We start from the raw sequence: 20085 nt of genomic DNA, 5'->3' as shown, positions 1-20085 counted from the left end.
ACATTTGCAAAGTCCCTTCTGCCATGTAAGGTACCATCTTCACAGGTTCCAGGGATTAGGGCATACGCATCTTTTGGGAGGCCATTATTCACCTGACCACACTGATGTACATAACCTCACCTAACTAGGAAAACCCCAACAACCTAGTACTGGCAACGCTGTAGCAGCCACTCTTATAAGGGAATACCATTGACAACACCTACCAAAATTACACATAAATGTATCCCCAATATAGACTTCCCGTCCCAGCCTTTCTTTCCATCTCTACTGCCACCACCCCAGTCTAAGCAGCTCTCCCCTTCACCTGGACAACAGCACAACCTTCCCATCAATCTCTCACCTAGGTCCCTTCAAACAACACCACACAACAGCAGAGAGATATTTTAAGAAAGTAAATGAGACCACACCATTCATTGCTTTAATAGTTAATAGCTTTCCACTGCATTCATGCTAAACTCCCAACCCTTTCCATGGCCTACCTGTGCAGCCCTACTGCTATAAGCCCATGACACAACCCCACTGGTGTCATCATCCTGTGCGCACAGCACTCGGGCTCACAGCTGCCTGCCTCAGCACAATCTCACCTTGCTGCTCCTTTCTCCTCAAATGCTCTTTCCCCAGATCTTGATGAAAACAGCTCACTGTCATTTGGGACTAGCTCCGATTTAACTTCCTTAGACAGACCTTCCTTCTTTGACCACCCTATTTAAAACAGCCACTGTCCCCTTGGTCACATCCATCATATCACTTTGTTTTTCTTTACAGCACTTACCACTTACAGCAAATATCTTATTTATTGATGTACTTGTTTATCAACTGTCTTCCCCGGCAGCCCCCCAGAGATATAAGATCCATGAGAGAGATATATGCACTGCTATATATCCTGCACCTACAATAGGATCTGGCTCAATGCAGCCATAGAATGAACATTTGTTGAATGAATAAAGAAGTAAAATGGAAAAACAGAGTAAGAGGAGCGAGGGAGGAAATCTTGCTCAGACAGCAAACTCTCCAGCAGAGATGAATTCAATTCAATTCAGCAAACATTTATTGTTCTTTGATAAATTCAATCTGCTTCACTGAACTAATCTGTATTTTATATATTTTATTTTACTTTTTATGTATTTAATTTTTTTTTTGTGATGGAGTCTTGCTCTGTCGTCCAGGTTGGAGTACAATGGCACGATCTCGGCTCACTGTAACCTCCGCCTCCTGGGTTCAAGCAATTCTCCTGCCCCAGTCTCCCAAGTAGCTAGGACTATAGGCATGCGCCACCACGCCCAGCTAATTTTTGTATTTTTAGTGGAGACGGGGGTTTCATCATGTTGGCCAGGCTGGTCTTGAACTCCTGACCTCAACTAATCCACCTGCCTCGGCCTCCCAAAGTGCTGGGATTACAGGCGTGAGCCACTGTGACCCACTATATATTTGAGATAAACCCTAAAACCTCAGGACTAGAGTTAACGGGTAGTTAAAGGCAATTTTTATAAGTGCTGAAATCAACATTGAAAGGCATCTGTTAGTATACGTTGAATGGCAATGGACGGCTGAAGCAGTATCTAAGAACCCTCAATGCCAATAAAAATCAGAAAATCTGCTATTACTATTACACTGAATTGATTATTTTCTTTTGACAACTACCCAGTATTTATAGTCTACTTTAAGAGTTTCTTATACATTTTTTTCTGGAAAGCATGTTCAGTGGTATTGTACAATAAAACCAGATTAGCAACTATGAAGTCTGCCTGCAGACGTTAAGAGACTAGCATAAACTTGGTTTGAAGTGTAATTTGGTTCAACAACAGTAATCAATATTTATGTGAATTTTCATAGGAGAGTCAAAAACATTGGTTTTTTTATCATTTGGAAAGTGAAGACACCTTCAGGCTGAAACAGAAATGCACATATACATTTGCATAGCTGCTTCTAACAACTGCAAAAGGGACCTTGACAAGTCAACACTCAGTGAGAGAGCATTTAGAGCCCCACGGGACCCACAGGCACCCCTACTCCACTTCCTTTGCTTCACGGTACAACTAAGGGCACTCCTAGGCTCAGAGTCCAGATCATCAGACAGACTTTACAGTGTACTGCATAAGGTGTTTAGTATACAGTCCCCTGCATCCCTTCCCTATAAACCTCAGTTATTTGATAGACTTTGGAGCCCACCATTACCGAAGAGGCATAGGTTAGAGCAGCACATAAAACAAAGAAAGAAGTCAGCAATACAGGAAACATTTGGGAGTTAAGAGAAGAGAGCAAGAAAGGATGCTGGCAAAGATCAAAGGAATCATCTTAACTCATGTGAGTCTACAGGTGATTTCAGAAGCCAGGAAGCTTTGAAGAAAGCTGGGCTTGCAGAAGAGACTGGCCTCAGTCATAAGTTAGTTCATGAGAGAGGTAAATAGGAAATAACCGTTTAATGGGTACAGAGTTTCCGTCTGGGAAGTTCTGGAGATGGATGGTGGTGACAGCTCCACATTATGGTGAATGTACCTAATACCACTGAACTCTATGCTTAAAATTGGTTACAATGATAAATATATATATATATATATATATATATTTTTTTTTTTTTTGAGACAGACTGGCATGCAATGGTGCAATCTCAGCTCACTGCAACCTCCGCCTCCCAGGTTCAAGCGATTCTTCTGCCTTAACCTCCCAAGTAGTTGGGATTACAGGCACCCATCACCACGTCTAACTAATTTTTGTATTTTTAGTAGAGACAGGGATTTGCCATGTTGGTCAGGCTAGTCTCGAACTCCTGGCCTCAGGTGATCCACCCACCTCGGCCTCCCAAAGTGTTGGGATTACAGGCGTGAGCCACCGCGCCCAGCCTAAAATGATAAATTTTAAGTTGTGCATATTTTACCACAATGAAAGATTTAAAAAATAAATTAATTAATGTAAAAAGAGGGAAAAAAGACATTCACAAGACTCCAAAAGTAAGTAGGTACCTGAGGGGTGATCAACAGGACAGGATCCTCAAACCACCAGGTAACTAGGAATACGTGAGTCAAAGAACTCCAGGGGGACGCTGATGAGTAGGCAAGTGACACTGATGACACAGATGACCTTTGTGACCTTCCAAAAGTTCCCTATGGCAGCAAGTGCAAGGCAGCACCATACAAGGACAATACCTAGTATCACCACCTATAAAAGTTCCCCAATGCTAAAACTGGGTCTGAAAGTCTGTGAACTGCCCTCTTCCCGCTGGCCACATGAAGGACAGCTGTCCATTTTCACCAACTCTCAGGTTTTCTCTTTCACTCCCCAGAAGAGTGACAGTGGTTCTCCAATTTTAGAAACTCACAGATTAAAATTATTCTTGCCAAGTTTTAGGGCAACAGAATTCTTGCTCCCTCGTTTTCAGGAAACACATGTCACCCAAAGTCCAAAATGTTACTTTAGCCCTTCCTATAGATACCAATATTTCTACCAACCAATAATATAGCTACAGCAAAGAAAGCCTCTCCCAGGTCCCTTTATGAATTGCTTTACTTCCACAAACACTGTTCCTTTCAATATAAACTCTATGTGACAATGAAGTAAAATAGGAACATTTTTCAAAGACTGAGAAATATATATATATATAATTTTTTTTTTTTTGAGACAGAGTCTTGCTCTGTCGCCTAGGCTGGAATGCAGTGGGGCAATCTCAGCTCCCTGCAACCTCCAACTCCTGGGCTCAGACAACTCTCCCACCTCAGCCTCCTGAGTAGCTGGGATTACAGGCATGTGCCACCACGCCTGGCTAATTTTTGTATTTTTGGTAGAGACGGGATGTCACCATGGCAGGTTTTGAACTCCTGACCTCAGGTGATCCACCCACCTCGGCCTCCCAAAGTACTGGCATTACAGGTGTGAGCCACCGCACCCAGCCTATTAACATGTATCTACTGATAATAAAACACAAACCTATAGAATGCTTCATAATCTAAACTTGCCATGAGAGACTCTCACAGGGTTTTAATTATCTGTGGCTTGCTGGCCACAGATAATGCCACAAGGCATCTTCCCTTGTGACTTAAAAAAAACTTAGTTTGGATTTTCTGGGACCCTCATAGACTGTTGGTAGGAATGTAAAACAGTGCAGCCTCTCTGGAAAAGTGTGGCAGTTCCTCAAAATGTGAAGGACAGAGTTACCAGAAAACTCAGTAACACCACTCCTTGGTATATACCCAAGAGAATGAAACACACATTCATTCAAAAACTTGTGCACACAAGTTCACAGCAACATTACTCATAATAGCCGAAAACCATAAGCAACCCAGACGTTCATCAGCTGATAAACAGAAACATAATGTGGCATATATCCATATAATGAAATATTACTTAGTAATAAAAAGGAACAATAATAATTTAAAATATCCACATGCTACGACGTGGATAAACTTACAAACATCAGGCTAAGTAAGAGAAGACAGACACAAAAGGTTACACATCTTATCATTCCAGTTATATAAAATTTCCAGAATAGACACCTCTGTAGAGACAGAAAATATACTAGTGTCTGTCTAGGGCTGGAGGGAAGAGTACATGGGGAGTGACTAAAACGTTCTAAAAGCAGAATCTTGTGACTGTGGTATGCTGTTATAAAATTTATTTGTAAATTTAACTCCTGTATTTAAGTGTTTCCTGGCTCTAGATGTTTTCTAAATTTCCTTTCTAGTCAAAGGTAGACCAGTAGGTTACTTCCTGTGTACTTTGTTTTTATAATTGCTTTATTAAAATACTTTCCACAAAAAGTTTCTATCTGACCAATTAAACTTGACATATAAGCAAAGACTATCCCTGAGATAAACAAAATTGAGACGCTATCTAAAACGGGCTATCAAAACCATCAGTCCCTGGCCGGGCACGGTGGCTCACCCCTGTAATCCCAGCACTTTGGGAGGCCGAGGCAGGCAGATCAGGAGGTCAGGAGATCGAGCATCCTGGCTAACACAGTGAAACCCCGTTTCTACTAAAAATACAAAAAAAAAAAATTATCTGGGCGTGGTGGCGGGCGCCTGTAGTCCCAGCTACTCAGGAGGCTGAGGCAGGAGAATGGCGTGAACCCAGGAGGCGGAGCTTGAAGTGAGCTGAGATCGCGCCACTGCACTACAGCCTGGATGACAGAGCGAGACTCTGTCTCAAAAAATAAATAAAATAAATAAATAAATACAAAAACAAACGAACCAAAAAAAACCCACCAGTCGCATTAATCTTAAGTGTTTTCTTTCATTTCTGCCTCTACAGCTTCAGTTTAAGGAGTTTTGTTTTGCTAGAAACTCTGAAAATTTGTTTTATTTGAAAGTAAAATTTGGGAATGTTTTTATCTGAAAACCTTTTTCTTAATCTAATATCATCTCAATTCTAGCTGTAATTGAAAGCTGTCTAAAATCAAATGGATCTCATTTCACTTAAGTGGCCAAAATCTTTCAAAAATAAACTCCTGCTGGCCGGGCACGGTGGCTCAAGCCTGTGATCCCAGCACTTTGGGAGGCCGAGACGGGCGGATCACGAGGTCAGGAGATCGAGACCATCCTGGCAAACACGGTGAAACCCCGTCTCTACTAAAAAATACAAAAAAAAATTAGGCGGGCGAGGTGGCGGGCGCCTGTACTCCCAGCTACTCGGGAGGCTGAGGCAGGAGAATGGCGTGAACCCGGGAGGCGGGGCTTGCAGTGAGCTGAGATCCGGCCACTGCACTCCAGCCTGGGCGACAGAGCCAGACTCCATCTCAAAAAAAAAGAAAAAAAAAAAAAAAACAACTCCCAATCCAATTTGTATAAAACGCTTTTATTGCTTATTTGAATAAAGTATTTCCTCCTTTACAACATTAGAAAACTCCAAAGATAAGGCCAGCCTGGCCAACGTGGCAAAACCCTGTCTCTACAAAAAATACAAAAATTAGCCAGGCATGGTCGCATGCGCCTGTAGTCCCAGCTACTCAGGAGGCTGAGGCATGAGAATCACTTGACCTGGGAGGTGGAGGGTGCAGTGAGCCAAGATCACGCCACTGCACTCCAACCTGGGCAAGATTGAGACTCTGTTTCCAAAAAAAAAAAAAAATTAGCTGAACACGTAGCACACCTGTAGTCCCAGCTACTTGGGAGGCTGAGGCAGGAGGATTACTTGAGTCCAGGAGTTTGAGGCTACGGTGAGCTATGATTGTGCCACTGCATTCCAGCCTGGGCAACAGAACAAACCTCTGTGTCTTGAAAAATTTAAAAAAAAAAAAAAAAATGGCCTTAGTGTGTAGGCTCACACCTGTAATCCCAGCACTTTGGGAGCTGAAGCAGGAGTTCAAGACCAGCCTGGGCAACAAAGCGAGACCCTGTCTCCACAAAACGAAAAAATGTTTAAATTAGCCAGGCATGATAGTGTGCACCTGTAGTCCTAACTGCTCAGGAGGCTGAGGAAGGAAAATTGCTTGAGCCTAGGAGTTGGAGGATGCAGTGAGCCATGATGGAGCCACTACACTCCAGCCTGGGAGACAGAATGAGACCCTGTCTCTAAATAAATAATAATGGTCAGTCCTGGTGGCTCATGCCTGTAATCTCAGCATTTTGGGAGGCCGAGGTGGACGGAGCACCTGAGGTCAGGAGCTCAAGACCAACCTGGCCAACATGGTGAAACCCTGCCTCTACCAAAAATATAAAAATTAGTGGGAGTGGCTAATTTAAAATACAAAAATTAGGCAGGTGTGGTGGCGAACGCCTGTAATCCCAGCTACTCAGCAGGCTGAGACAGGAAAATCCCTTAAACCTGGGAGGCGGAGGTTGCAGTGAGCCGAGATCGCACCACTGCAACCCAGCATGGGCAACAAGAGCAAGACTTCGTCTCAAAAAAAAAAAAAAAAAAAAAAATTAATTAAATAAAAATTTAAAATAAAATAAAAATTTGCAAAAAACTCTAAAATGTTTAAAATGCTATCTTAAATTTAAATAACCTCACAAAGAATTTTTAGGACAGTGGCAATGCTCTGAATACTATAATGGTGGACACATGCTATTATACATTTGTCCAAACCCATAAAAAGTACATCAACAAGAGCAAACCCCTACGCAAACTATGGATTCTGGATGACAATGATGCATCAATGTAAGTTCATCGATGCTGGCCAATACACCACTCTGATGGGGGATGCTGGTAATATGGGAGAGGCTCTGGATGTGTGGGGGCAAGGAGTATATAAAAAAATCTCCGTACCTTCCTCTCAATTTTGCTGTGAACCTAAAACTACTCTAAAAAAGTGTTTTTAATTTAAACAACTCAGTAGCTTCCACTGTTAATTCACCAGCCATATCTCTTACTTGTAAAAACTGCATGGGACACTATTCCATTTTCAAATGAACACATTTCATGTTTTACGAACTTTCAAGCACTTAAACATACAACACAATGTGTTTCCCAACTGGCATGTGCTCTCTCGCTGTATGCTCTCCAAGTGGAGTAACTGCCGAAGAAAAGTGAAGGAAAGGCCCCTTCAATATGAGACACAGACCTGACTGACCCTCCTAACAGGGGAAAGGTGATTGAAACTGGGCCACGAGCCACACAAGAGGCTGGAGCTGCCCAGGGGGGCCCAAGGTGGTTTGATCTGGGGGAGGGTGAATGTGAGTGTGGATGGAAGTCCCCAGTGCTCCAAAAGGGAGGGCCCCAAGAGAGATAACATTCAGGTCCTTACAAAGGGCACACATGCAGAAGTGAATTATCTACAATGCAACCCTTCATCTGACAGTTTCTGTACAGAAAAGGAGAGGCAGAGAACTATGCAGACCCTAGCATAAGCACTGTGTCAAACAGCATTCTATAGGAACATGAGAGATTAAAGAAAAAGAGAATATTAAATAAAACAAACAAAGGGAAGAAGACCTGAGATTTAAGTCAGCTAGTAACTTTTGGAAAAAAAAAAAAAAGTACATTTTATGCCAAGGTTCAAAAAATGAAACCACAGGAAAAAAATGTAAATTTGCCGTTAATTCTTTTCTTTTTTTCTGAATACTCCAAAAATGGCTGGGAATAAACTATTTGCTTATCAATAGCGTATCTGCGGCTGGGCACAGTAGCTCACACCTGTAATCCCAGCACTTTGGGAGGCCGAGGCAGGAGGATAACTTGAGGTCAAGAGTTCAAGACCAGCCTGGCCAACATGGTGAAACCCCATCTCTACTAAAATACAAAAAATGGGTAGTGGCAAGCGCCTGTAATCCCAGTTACTCAAGAGGCTTAGGCACCAGAATCTCTTGAACCCGGGAGGCGGAGGCTGCAGTAAGCTGGGATCGTGCCACAGCACTCCAGCCTGAGCAACAGAGCGAGACTGTCTCAAAAAAAAAAAACAAACAAAAAAAAGTGTACTGCTAACAACTGATCCTGATAGCACAAGCAACAGCAACAGCAATAAACAGAATTTCTTCAAAAGGCTATTTCTTTCCACGGTAATATCCACAGTCATATAAGAAAATAACAACAAAAATATTTTATACTCGCTATTCAAAGACTATTCAGTTAATCTGGTCAGTCTCAGCCAATCTTTGGCTAAAGATTTTAGAGGTTTTCTTCCAGTATATGTTATCCTCCTCAGAGGCCAGTTTCTCCAATAAATGAAACAATACTTAATTTCCTTCAAAGTATCCTCAGAATTTGGCCAATAATCTTGGCAATAATTCTTGAGCACTTCTCTTCTTCACTTTTGGCCCTTCTGGGAGCCAAAAGGAGATAACTAAGAAACTTCAAGGACTTAAAAGTCTACTAAGGCCGGATGCAGTGGCTCACGCCTGTAATCTCAACACTTTGGGAGGCTGAGGCGGGCAGATCACTTGAGGTCAGGCGTTTGAGACCAGCCTGACCAACATGGTGAAACCCTGTCTCTACTAAAAGTACAAAAATTAGCTGGGCATTGCCATGCACACCTGTAATCTCAGCTACTCAAGAGGCTGAGGTGAGAGAATCGTCTGAGCCCAGGAAGTGGAGGTTGCAGTGAGCCAAGATTGCGCCACTGCACTTGAGTCTGGGCGATAGAGTGAGACTCTGTCTCAAAAAATAAATAAATAAATAAAAGTCGACTAAATTTCACTAAGCTACTGACCTAGTAAACAATAGACATCAGGTATCAGAAAGTAGAAAGTTAGTAACTTGCCCCAAGGTGTGCCGGGTTGCTAGGTTTTACCACTCCATGACAACTCCTACAACTTTCACCTCTCACTGCATAACTTCAAATCATAGCCTTCCACATCTATTTTTCTTTCTTCCTTTTTTTTTTTTTTTTTTTTTTTTGAGACGGGGTCTCACTCTATGGCCCAGGCTGGAGTGCAGTGACACAATCTCGGCTCACCGCAACCTCCACCTCCCAGGTTCAAGAGATTCTCCTGCCTCAGCCTCCCAAGTAACTGGGACTACAGGCGTGTGCCACCATGCCCAGCTAATTTTGATATTTTCAGTAGAGACAGGGTTTCCCCATGTTGACCAGGCTGGTCTAGAACTCCTGACCTCAGGTGATCGACCCGCCTCGGCCTCCCAAAGTGCTGGGATGACAGGCATGAGCCACTGTGCCTGGCCGGCCTTCTACATCTATACAATGGAATTCTAGGTCACTAAAAATTCTCAGCTGTAGTAAATGAAAAAAGCTAATTAGACCCAAGTAGGAACAATACACTTCCACTATATTAATTATGTGAATATTTTACATGTACATATGAAAAGGATAAACAGACACATACATCTGTACATGCAGTAAGTCATCCTGGAATGACAAAGAGAGCTGCAGGTTGGGGTTAGAAGAACAATGATCTTTTATGGGATATATTTTTGTACTCCACTATACATGTTTACCATTTACCTGCATGAAATTATTTTAAGTAAAGCCAACATCTGAAAAATGAATATAAGCTATATATTTGTTAGTAGGAAGCTATCGAAGAAGTTAAGCTCCCTTTGCTGTATACAAGCTTCAGGACTCTCCACAGTCAGTCTGTCTTTTTCTCTCTCCCCCACACTCCCACACTCCATCTTTCTGTCTCTATATTTATGTAGTTTAATTCTGTTGGCATTCCAATTTCCCTCTTGCTCACATCCTAACCCAGTCCAGAAGTTATCAGTCCCCACTCGGGAGGTCTGGTAGCAAATCCCATGAATGACAGCAACCTGTGGCTCCTGCCCCACAGAGATGAGCTGGTTAGCAGAGAACCTACCGTCCGCTGGGCATGGTGGCTCACGCCTGTAACCCCAGAACTTTGGGAGGCTGAGGCGGGTGGATCACCTGAGGTCGGGAGTTCAGAGACCAGCCTGACCAACATGGAGGAACCCCCGTCTCTACTAAAACCACAAAATTAGCCAGGTGGCGCATGCCTGTAATCCCAGCTACTTGAAAGGCTGAGGCAGGAGAATCGCTTGAACCTGGGAGGCAGAGGTTGTGGTGAACCAAAATTGCGCCATTGCCCTCCAGCCTGGGAAACAGGAGCAAAACTCTGTCTCAAAAAAAAAAAAAAAGAGAGAGAGAGTGAGCCCATCGTCCTCAGAAGGTAAAGGCTCCCCCGGAGCCATACTTGCCCACCTGTGCCTGAGCAAATGAGCACAGCACGCTGTAGGCTTCCACATTCCCCTTCCCTGTGAGTGCTAGTTCAAGGCTGTAGAATGACTCCGAGGTCTGTCAACTCCACAGGTGAGGAAGGGACTCTGGTAAAATCCTCCTTGACCCTGAACCCTCTATCTTGCCCCGCTACTGCTTCCTTTTGTAACTTTCCCTATCACCACTCTGAAACACCCTTGTGAGAGTCGTTCTGAACTCCGCACAGCCTAAAGTCCTTCTCTAAAGCTCTACTATCTTAGGGTGTATAATCAAACCGTGATGTCATGCCACATCCAGCACTGACACTGATCCATCACTGGCCTTTCCCTGTATTTCTTCCTGTGAAGACCCATGGCTGCTGTCTTCTGTGCCAACATAGAATGGCAGGGACTTTTTCCCCTAACATTGTTGCTAACTGTCCACCAGCCCTAAATTGCTCTGAGGATTAGACCACAGCCTCTAAACAATCATAAGTGTCCATTTTTCAAGGAAACATGACAACTGGTCCCAGTCAAGTAGAATGGGAAATCCATGGGTTTTGGAACCAGACAGGCCTGGAATAAATCCTAGCTCAGCCAGCTCCATTCTGTGGCAGCCTCCTTACGTTACCATTTACTAAGCCTTGGTTTTCCTATCTGTAAATGAGGATAATTCCTACCTCCTGAGATGTTTGTGAAAATCAAATGAGTTACTCCCCTACGGAAAACCTGGCACTGGGACTTGCCGTCTTTACTCATGTGACACATCCCATTTCTCATCTCAGCCCCAAAACTAAATCCACCAGATTAGCCGTGACCCTGTATCATTTAGTCACTAAACCTTGGACACATCTTACAATCTTAAAGCGTAAAGATCATATTTCTGATACACTCCTTCCTTTCTATGAAAAGCAAAGTTTTGGCTGGGCACGGCAGCTCACACCTGTAATCCCAGCACTTTGGGAGGCTGAGGTGGGTGGATCACTTGAGGTCAGGAGTTCAAGGCCAGCCTGGCCAACATGGTAAAACTCCATTTCTACTAAAAAATACAAAAATTAGTCGGGTGTGGTGGCAGGCGCCTGTAGTCCTAGCTACTCAGGAGGCTGAAACAGGAGAATCATTTGAACCGAGGAGGTGGAGGTTGCAGTGAGGCAAGATCACACCACTACACTCCAGCCTGGCAACAGAGCGAGACTCCATCTCAAAAAAAAAAAGAAGAGAACACCATTATAAGGACATACTATTGAGCAGCCAATCCAAGCAAAGAGAAAAGAGTATCTTGACCTCTGTTAATTACATAGTCAATAACTTCAGTAAAATACACAGAGACAGACACAGACACACCTTCCTGCTTTCTTTGGTGCTTAACTTCTTTTTTAACTTCTTTTCTGCTTAACTTCCTTTTTAATAATGGCCAAGATTCATAAGATCTTTAAGACCCTCAGGAACCCTTTCCCTCATTTTTGACAAGAGGAAAAAAATGGCCCAGAGAGCTTAAGTAACTTCTCCAAAGTTGCACAGCTAGTTAATGATATACGGTTGTGTGACTTTAGTACACAGTGGTTAAGCCCAGCAAACTGAGTAATTCATGAAAGCTTAGTCAGGGTGATTATCACACTGCTAGGCTGTATTTCATGGAGCTTAGAACACTTTAAAGACATTTAAAGATATTCTGTGAATTATAGTATGTGTATTTAATTGCCAGGAACAATAAGATTCCACAGGTCTTTATTTGGTGGATGTCTTATAGCTCCCACATTCTAGACCAGTGCCATCAAATTAGACTTTCTAAGAGACAGAAATGCATTATCCAATATGGTAGCCCTGAGTTGTATGTGGCTATTGAGCACACAAAATGTGGCTGGTGTAATGAAGAAACTGAATGTTTTCATTTATTTCATTGTAATGAATTTAAATTTAAATAGCCACATGTGGCTGGGGGCTTCCATACTGGAACAGACCCCTGTACTTTACTCCAGACCCCTGTAATTTAGAGACCTAGTGCAGTAAGCACATTGAGTATTGAGCTTTGGAGACAGATAAACTCATTCAGATACTTTCTAATTCAGTAAACTTGGCCAATCCCGTAACTGCCTATGTCTCAGGTTTCACATGTGTAAAAAAGAACACAGTCCTCCTCAGCACCCAGGGGAGAGAGTTCAAGCCAATGTGGCCTGCCTTCCTGTGTTACTTCCCAGTGCTCATTCAAATCTGACCCTAGGATTGGGCCTTTCTAGACACTTTCCCCAAATGGATGCAGTGGAGAAGTGGACTTCTAGTTCTAGGAAACAAGGACATTTAGTTCCCACAAGGATGACTGGAAAATGAAGGGGTGGACTGAGATGAAATCTGAACAAACTCAGCTCTCTCTGACATCATTCCCTGTCCAGATTCAGTCTTGACTAATAATGAACAGGGAAGAGTTGAACCTGCATTTCTAGAATTCATGGCCCCTGCCTTTATGATGCAGACAAAAACAGACCTTCAGAGGGAGAATCCTTTACAAAATCCTCTAAGCTCTAAACACTGTATGTAGCTCAGGGGAGTCCTGCTTCTGTGGCTGCAGCCCTTCTTCCTCCCTCATGCCCAGTCTCCATGTGAACCCCAGTGCCCCCAGATTACCTGAAGCTGCAGTGGTGGGGACACTGGCTGGTGGTGGCTGAGAGGGGCCACTGCTCTCAGTCATGAGGCACGGGTTGCTGCCATTGTTCTCTCTTTTGACAAGGAGCTCGGCTGCACTGGGCAGTGGGATGGGGTGGCTGATACCCAATTCCTCCTCCTGGGCCTGCTGCCTTCTCAGGGCCACCTGGAAGCACACGACAACGACAACGAGTCATCCTCCAGCACTCCAGAATCAGCTTTGCCAAAGCACAGAAGCCCCATCCATCCCAGACACCACGATTCACTAGCTCTGGAGGTGAGGTCTGAAAATCTCCCATTTCTTCTCAAACCCACCCAGGCAACTATGATGTGCAAAGCTTAGAAACAGTTTTGAGCCAGACAGTAGGTGCTCAAAAAATGCTTGTTGCCAGACATGGTGGCACATGCCTGGAATCCCAGCTACTCAGGAGCCTGAGGCAGGAGAATCACTTAAGCCCAGGAGTTTGAGGCTGCCGTGGGCTATGATCTCGCCACTGCACTCCAGCCTAGGAGACAGAGTAAGACCCTGTCTCTTAACAAACAAACAGAGGCCGGGCGCGGTGGCTCAAGCCTGTAATCCCAGCACTTTGGGAGGCCGAGACGGGCGGATCACGAGGTCAGGAGATCGAGACCATCCTGGCTAACACAGTGAAACCCCGTCTCTATTAAGAAATACAAAAAACTAGCCGGGCGAGGTGGCGGGTGCCTGTAGTCCCAGCTACTCGGGAGGCTGAGGCCGGAGAATGGCGTGAACCCGGGAGGCGGAGCTTGCAGTGAGCTGAGATCCGGCCACTGCACTCCAGCCTGGGCGACAGAGCGAGACTCCGTCTCAAAAAAAAAAGAAAAAGCTGTAGTCAGCCAAGTGAAGGAGTACAATCTAAAGAGCAGAGGAGGTCAGAAGCAGTGACAGATTAGGAAGGAAAATGGGATCACTCACTCCTTCATTCCACAAACTTGCAAAAGGCCACTGTACTAAAAACAGGGACCAGTAAGAGTAGATTGGATCCTACATTACTTACAGTTTAACAAATGAAACAGGGCCAAGAATGGTGGTTAACATCTGTAATCCCAGCACTTTTGGAGGCAGAGGTGGGCCAATCACCGGAGGTCAGGAGTTCGAGATTGGCCTGGCCAACATGGTGAAACCCCATCCTCACTAAAAAAAATACAAAAATTAGCCAGGCATGTTGGCCCACCTGTAGTCCCAGCTACTCGGGAGGCTGAGGCAGAAGAATAGCTTAAACCCAGGAGGCAGAGGTTGCAGTGAGCCGAGATCACAACACTGCACTCCAGCCTAGGCAACAAAGCAATACTACGTCTCCAAAAAAAAATTTTTTTAAAGGCGAAACAGGAGGCAAGCAAAATGCCACTACAACACAAGGCAGACTGTGACAAACACGACAAGAGTGGTACACAGAAGAAGGTACCTTTCACTCCTACAGAAGAAAGAGAGAAATGCCTTTAACATGTTAAAATCAGCCAGCAGTAGTATTTGGACAGAGCACTGAAGAATAGGATGAGGAGGACTTGGACAGGCAAGGATGAAGGGGCAGAACATACTGGAAGAATATGGAACAGGGTGGACAGGAAAGGCAGGGGCTGCTTAGGAAAGCCTGGAGAGCCCCGTTTCCTGGGGTGGAGGGAGCATGTGGGAGAAGCAGTGGAGAAAGGGACTGGAATCTGGCGTTGAAGTCCCTGAAGGCAGAAGAGGCAGAAGGCAGGGAGGAAGGGTGAAGACAGGTGTGTGATATTCCAGACAGACGAAAGGAGAGAGTCAGAACTGGAGACTGGAAAGGACCTGACATACTCTTCATGGTCCCTCTTCAATTTATCTTCTTTTAAATAACATTGTTAAAGATTGAAAACAGGCCAGGTGGGGTGGCTCACACCTGTAATCCCATCACTTCGGGAGGCCAAGGCAGGGGTAACACCTGAGGTCAGCAGCTTGAGAGCAGCCTGACCAATATGGTGAAACCCCGTATACTAAAAATACAAAAATTAGCCAGGCGAGGTAGCATGCGCCGGTAATCCCAGCTACTCAGGAGGTGTAAAGGAGAATTACTTGAGTCCAGGAGGCGGAGGTTGCAGTGAGCCGAAATCAAGCCACTGCACTCCAACCTGGGCGATGGAGCAAGACTCCTCAAAATAAATAAATAAATAAGATTTAAAAAACAAGATTAAAAAAACAGGTTTAAAGAAAATTAACTGTATTTTTGCTTATTGCATATAACAAAGACTTTCTGTTGAAACTGACGAAGGTATGGTGCTCATGAAATGACAGTGAAGCACTCCTACCGCAGAGCTGCCCAAATATAAGCCAAAGGTAAAATCAAAACGTTAGATTACAAAACTCAACTACGGGCGGGGCAGGCGCAGTGGCTCACACCTGTAATCCCAGCACTGTGGGAGGCCCAGGCGGGTGGATCACCTGAGGTCAGGAGTTTGAGACCAGCCTGACCAATATGGTGAAATCCCGTCTCCACTAAAAATACAAAAATTAGCCGGGTGTGGTGGCGTGCGCCTATAGTCCCAGCTACTCAGGAGGCTGAGGCAGAAGAATCACTTGAACCCGGGAGGCGGAAGTTGCAGTGAGCCAAGATCATGTTACTGCACTCCAGCCTGGGGAACAGAGCGAGACTCCCGTCTAAAAAAAAAAAGAAAGGAAGAAAAAACAACTACAATTTATATGTTGCTTTAGGAAAACTACAGTCCAAACATAGAAAGCTGATTAATTGGGAAGTAATTTTTCCTCATGGCCAAAAATAGTCTTCGACTTAGAAAAATTGACCTTAAATAATTAATGACTTAAGATTAAATAATTAAGCTTGAATTTCCTATTATTAACCAAGAGGCTTAGAAAGAGAACATCAGGCCGGGCGCGGTGGCTCAAGCCTGTAATCCCAGCACTTTGGGAGGCCGAGACGGGCGGATCACGAGGTCAGGAGATCGAGACCATCCTGGCTAACACGGTGAAACCCCGTCTCTACTAAAAATACAAGAAAATTAGCCGGGCGAGGTGGTGGGCGCCTGTAGTCCCAGCTACTTGGGAGGCTGAGGCAGGAGAATGGCGTGAACCCGGGGGGGCGGAGCTTGCAGTGAGCCGAGATCGCGCCACTGCACTCCAGCCTGGGGCACAGAGCAAGACTCCGTCTCAAAAAAAAAAAAAGAAAGAGAACATCAATGAATCTGACCAGAAAGAAGTTTTAAACCCCTGCAAACCTCTGAAGTATGTCAGTGCATACTCACATCCTTCCTTACACAAACCCGATGCATACCCAAAATGCTCAGGTATCTCGCTAAGGACCTTCTCTCAATGTTTCTTAGGAAATATATAAAAAGGAAAGGGGATAACAATTGATTAAAAATGCAACTATACGATTATTTTAGAATCATATATAAGATCAATTTCAAACTATTTAAAAATGACTAAAAAGTAGTTGTTTTACGGATTTTTAAGGATTCATCTGGCACAGTACACACATTCTGGTGTAGAAAAAAATACTGAAGTTTCCCATTCTAAGTGACCTTGAGTTGCTTTTGTTTTTAACCGTGTAAGCAGCCTCCTCAACTAATAAAGGTTATTCAAAATTAATTTCTCTACTAGAATATTTTTACTACATTTTGAGAAATCCCCCAAGCATGTTCTCCACACAAAACATTTAAGCCAAAGACTAAATGTTTAGAGTATTTTTCTACCCAGTGTAATTTAAAAGTCCATTAATTTTTTCAGTAAACTCATTGTGACGCATTTTATTGCCACACCCAGTGTATTCTTTTCATCCACTATAGATTAAGCTTAAAATACCTATTAAGAAATTAGGCAAAACAATATCTATTTTCATGATTGCACTCGCCATCTGTAAAGTCAAAACACGTTTAGTATAAAACACATTTGTAAAAATCTAAAGTATTACATAAAAGCATATAACCTTAGGGCATTTGTTTTCAATGGAGGATATTTACATGTTCCTAATCAAAAGTAGCACATCGTTAGCAAACATTTGTTATCTTTTCATTTTGAATAACCTGTCTTAAAAAGATGAAACAACTTTTAACTGGAAATAACGTAGATTACTGCCTTCTAAAAATCCTTTTAGAATACTAACGACATTAACTTTCCGTTAAAATGTTAAATTACTAGCCGACTTACGAACCTTTAAAAAAACAAAACCACAGACGGACAAAAATCTCAAACCCTACCTAGCGCGCTTTTTTCCACCTGCGCATATTTTTTTAAATTCGTAAGCGTGCTTTAAAACATATTCAAAGAATTTGCACTTTAATCTTCGGTCGAGAATGCAAATTTTAAAACGCTAATAAAATTTCCAGAGTTCTCAAAATGGCTGAGGCGCTCAGCCTCCATCCACGCGGGACAAAGATAAAAAGTGCGCCAGGCGCTCAGGAAAGACCTCGCAACGCGCGTCCACTGCAGCGACTTTTCCAGAAAGACAAATAAGGCTTTCCGACAGGTTACCCTGGTAAGCAGCAGCCTGGCCGAGTCTCCCTTTCCCCCTAACGGAACGGCCAGCACTGGCGCCCTCCAAGATCCTTTCTTATTTAAGTGCAACTCAGCAAAGAGGCAGAGTCAGGGATTCTGGGGGCGCTCGATGAAATCGAACCCCGAAACCCTCAGCTCCCAAGGCACGGTCGGAGATCTTGCGACCCTGAAGCGGAGAGAATTCCGCAATACTCTGCTGGGAGAGCGGGGCTAGAGATCCCGGGGATTCCCTTGGAATCGAACCCTCCCCACTACCCTCACCGCGGAGGGCCGGAGCGAAGATCCTGAAGACTCCTCTAGACCAACCAACCCTGCCAACTCTTGGAGCGTGGGCTCTGGGATCGCGGGGAAGCCCAGAGGGGCGAACCCCGAAATTCCCTGCCCTGAGAGCGGGATCAGGGATCTCAGGGACCCGGGAGCACAGGGAACCCCCGCGACTCTCTTCAGCGGCGCGAGTTAGAGATCCCATGGACTCCCGTACAGGCTAACCCCGCAACTCCGCTGAAAGGCAGGGTCAGAGATCGTGGGGAACCCCGAGCCGAGCGAAGCCCGCAACTCTGCCCGGTGGGCGGGATCAGAGACACGTCTTTGGCCCTCTCAGACTGGCGTTGTAGCGTGGCCGGGAGCCCAGGACCCCAAGCGCAGCGGCCGTCGGCAAGTACCGCGGCGTCTTTCCACAACCCAGGACCCACATGGCGACGGCCATGCTGGGGGGACTTCATTAAAAAAACTCGGGCCCCGCCGGGAGCGGTGGCCCACGCCTGTAATCCCAGCACTTTGGGAGGCCGAGGCGGGTGGATCACCTGAGGTCAGGAGTTCGAGACCAGTCTGACCAATATGGTGAAACCTCCATCTCTACTAAAAACACAAAAATTAGCCGGGCATGGTGGCGTGCGCCTGTAGTCCCAGCTACTTGGGAGGCTGCGGCAGGACAATTGCTTGAACCCGGAAGGCTGAGGTTGTAGTGCGCCGAGATCGCGCCACTACAGTCCAGCCTGGGGCAACAGAGCGCGACTCCATCTAGAAAAAAAAAAAAAAAACAAACCTAGGGCTGAACCCCGGCTCCCGGACGCCCGCACCCACCTGCGCGGCCATCACGCGCTGCCTCTCGGCGATCAGGTTGCACTTTTTGCACTGGCAGTCCCGCCACATGCAGAAGCGCTTGTGGCCCTTGAGCGGCGACGCGTAGCCGTGGTTCCTGCAGCGTGCGCACTTGGGCAGCCGTGGGGACTTCTTGCTCCCGGCACCCAGGCCCGACGCCCCGGAGCTGGAGCCGCCTCCGCCGCTGCTGCCCCCGGCGCTCGAACCGCCGGCCGCCCCCACTAGCGCCCCAGACGCTTTGCCAAACCCCCCGGCTTTGCCCTGCGGCGGTGCCCCGGGGGCGTGAGGAGCTTCCGACGGTGTAGAGGGCTTGCTGAATGCCTCGTCGTTGGGCATGGTGCCCCTAGGAGAAGTGCGAGCACTCTGGCCGCCTTTCTCGCCTGGTGATTGCTGCGAGGTATGAACCCGACGGACAGCGAGGCTCGGGAGGAGGAGGCGCAGGAGACGTGTTCGCTGCAGCCGGAGGTGCAGCTGGAGTGGCGAGGTCTGGACACGCCACGCCCGGAGTGGTGGGGGGTTGTGCCTTTTCTTTTGGCGCGCGCGCGCGCGACTCAGAACTTTTGGATACTTTTCAGAACATTCCCGGGACTGCCTGGGAGGGAGCGTGGCCACGCCCACCGCCCCCCGACTCCAGCCACCGCTCTCCAGCTGCTTGCAAACTTGCACCGGCTGCAAGCATCCAGGGCTTTGCTACAGGGTCCCTGCAAGCCCGCCGAGAGGTACAGAGCGGCCTGGGAATTGTGGGCACCCCTCCCCCCGCTCTCGGAGGCGCCAAGACCCGGTTGCCAAAGCACGTTGCACCGAGGAAGCTGGACTCCCCAGGTCAAGAGCAGAGCCATGCTTGCATGCTTGGAGGAGGTGCAAACCACCCTACGGAGTCTTCTAGCTCCCTTTCCCCCAGAGGGGCGCATCAGATTTGATAGAGCCGACTTTGGCAACAGCCAAGTCAGAAAAAAAAATTTTTTTTCTCTCTTAAGAGCTATGAGGTGGAAGGCCTCAAAAATGTATAGGGTAAATAAGATTTGCCCTATTTGTACGGCAAATAAGATCCTCAGTGTGCAGGGCACAAGCACTTCAAAAATTTCAAAGGTTGGAACTTTCTGTTCTCCGTTTATCCCTTCCTGCACCAGTGTTCATTTGCTCACAAGACTTCTACCACCTTCGCTCCAGATAACTTTACGATCTACGATCTACTATTCCAGCCCGTGTTCCCGTTCACTTCAGGTGCATATAGCTTCTTGCCTGTGAGGCCGCTTGAACTTACACTCTGCAGGCACGGGAAACTCAAACTTAAAAAGAAACATATATAT

General features: G+C 45.6%; 1 protein-coding gene across 2 annotated transcripts in view; it reads right to left on the bottom strand.

The window, feature by feature from the left end:
- The window catches only part of DMRT1 (doublesex and mab-3 related transcription factor 1), a 126774-nt gene extending 107477 nt beyond the window's left edge, over window positions 1-19297 (bottom strand). For both annotated transcript variants that reach the window (XM_017949902.2, XM_009188867.2), the window contains exons 1-2: window positions 18758-19297; window positions 13159-13342 (exon numbers count right to left, since the gene is read on the bottom strand). In XM_017949902.2, coding sequence (XP_017805391.1) covers window positions 13159-13342; window positions 18758-19111 — 538 coding nt within the window. In that variant the 5' untranslated portion in view covers window positions 19112-19297. The remainder of the gene's footprint in view (window positions 1-13158; window positions 13343-18757) is intronic.
- Window positions 19298-20085: the final 788 nt, after the last annotated feature.

The sequence above is a fragment of the Papio anubis genome, chromosome 13 (assembly GCF_008728515.1).
Source record: "Papio anubis isolate 15944 chromosome 13, Panubis1.0, whole genome shotgun sequence".
NCBI lineage: Eukaryota > Metazoa > Chordata > Mammalia > Primates > Cercopithecidae > Papio > Papio anubis.
This window is presented reverse-complemented; position numbering and strand designations above follow the sequence as displayed.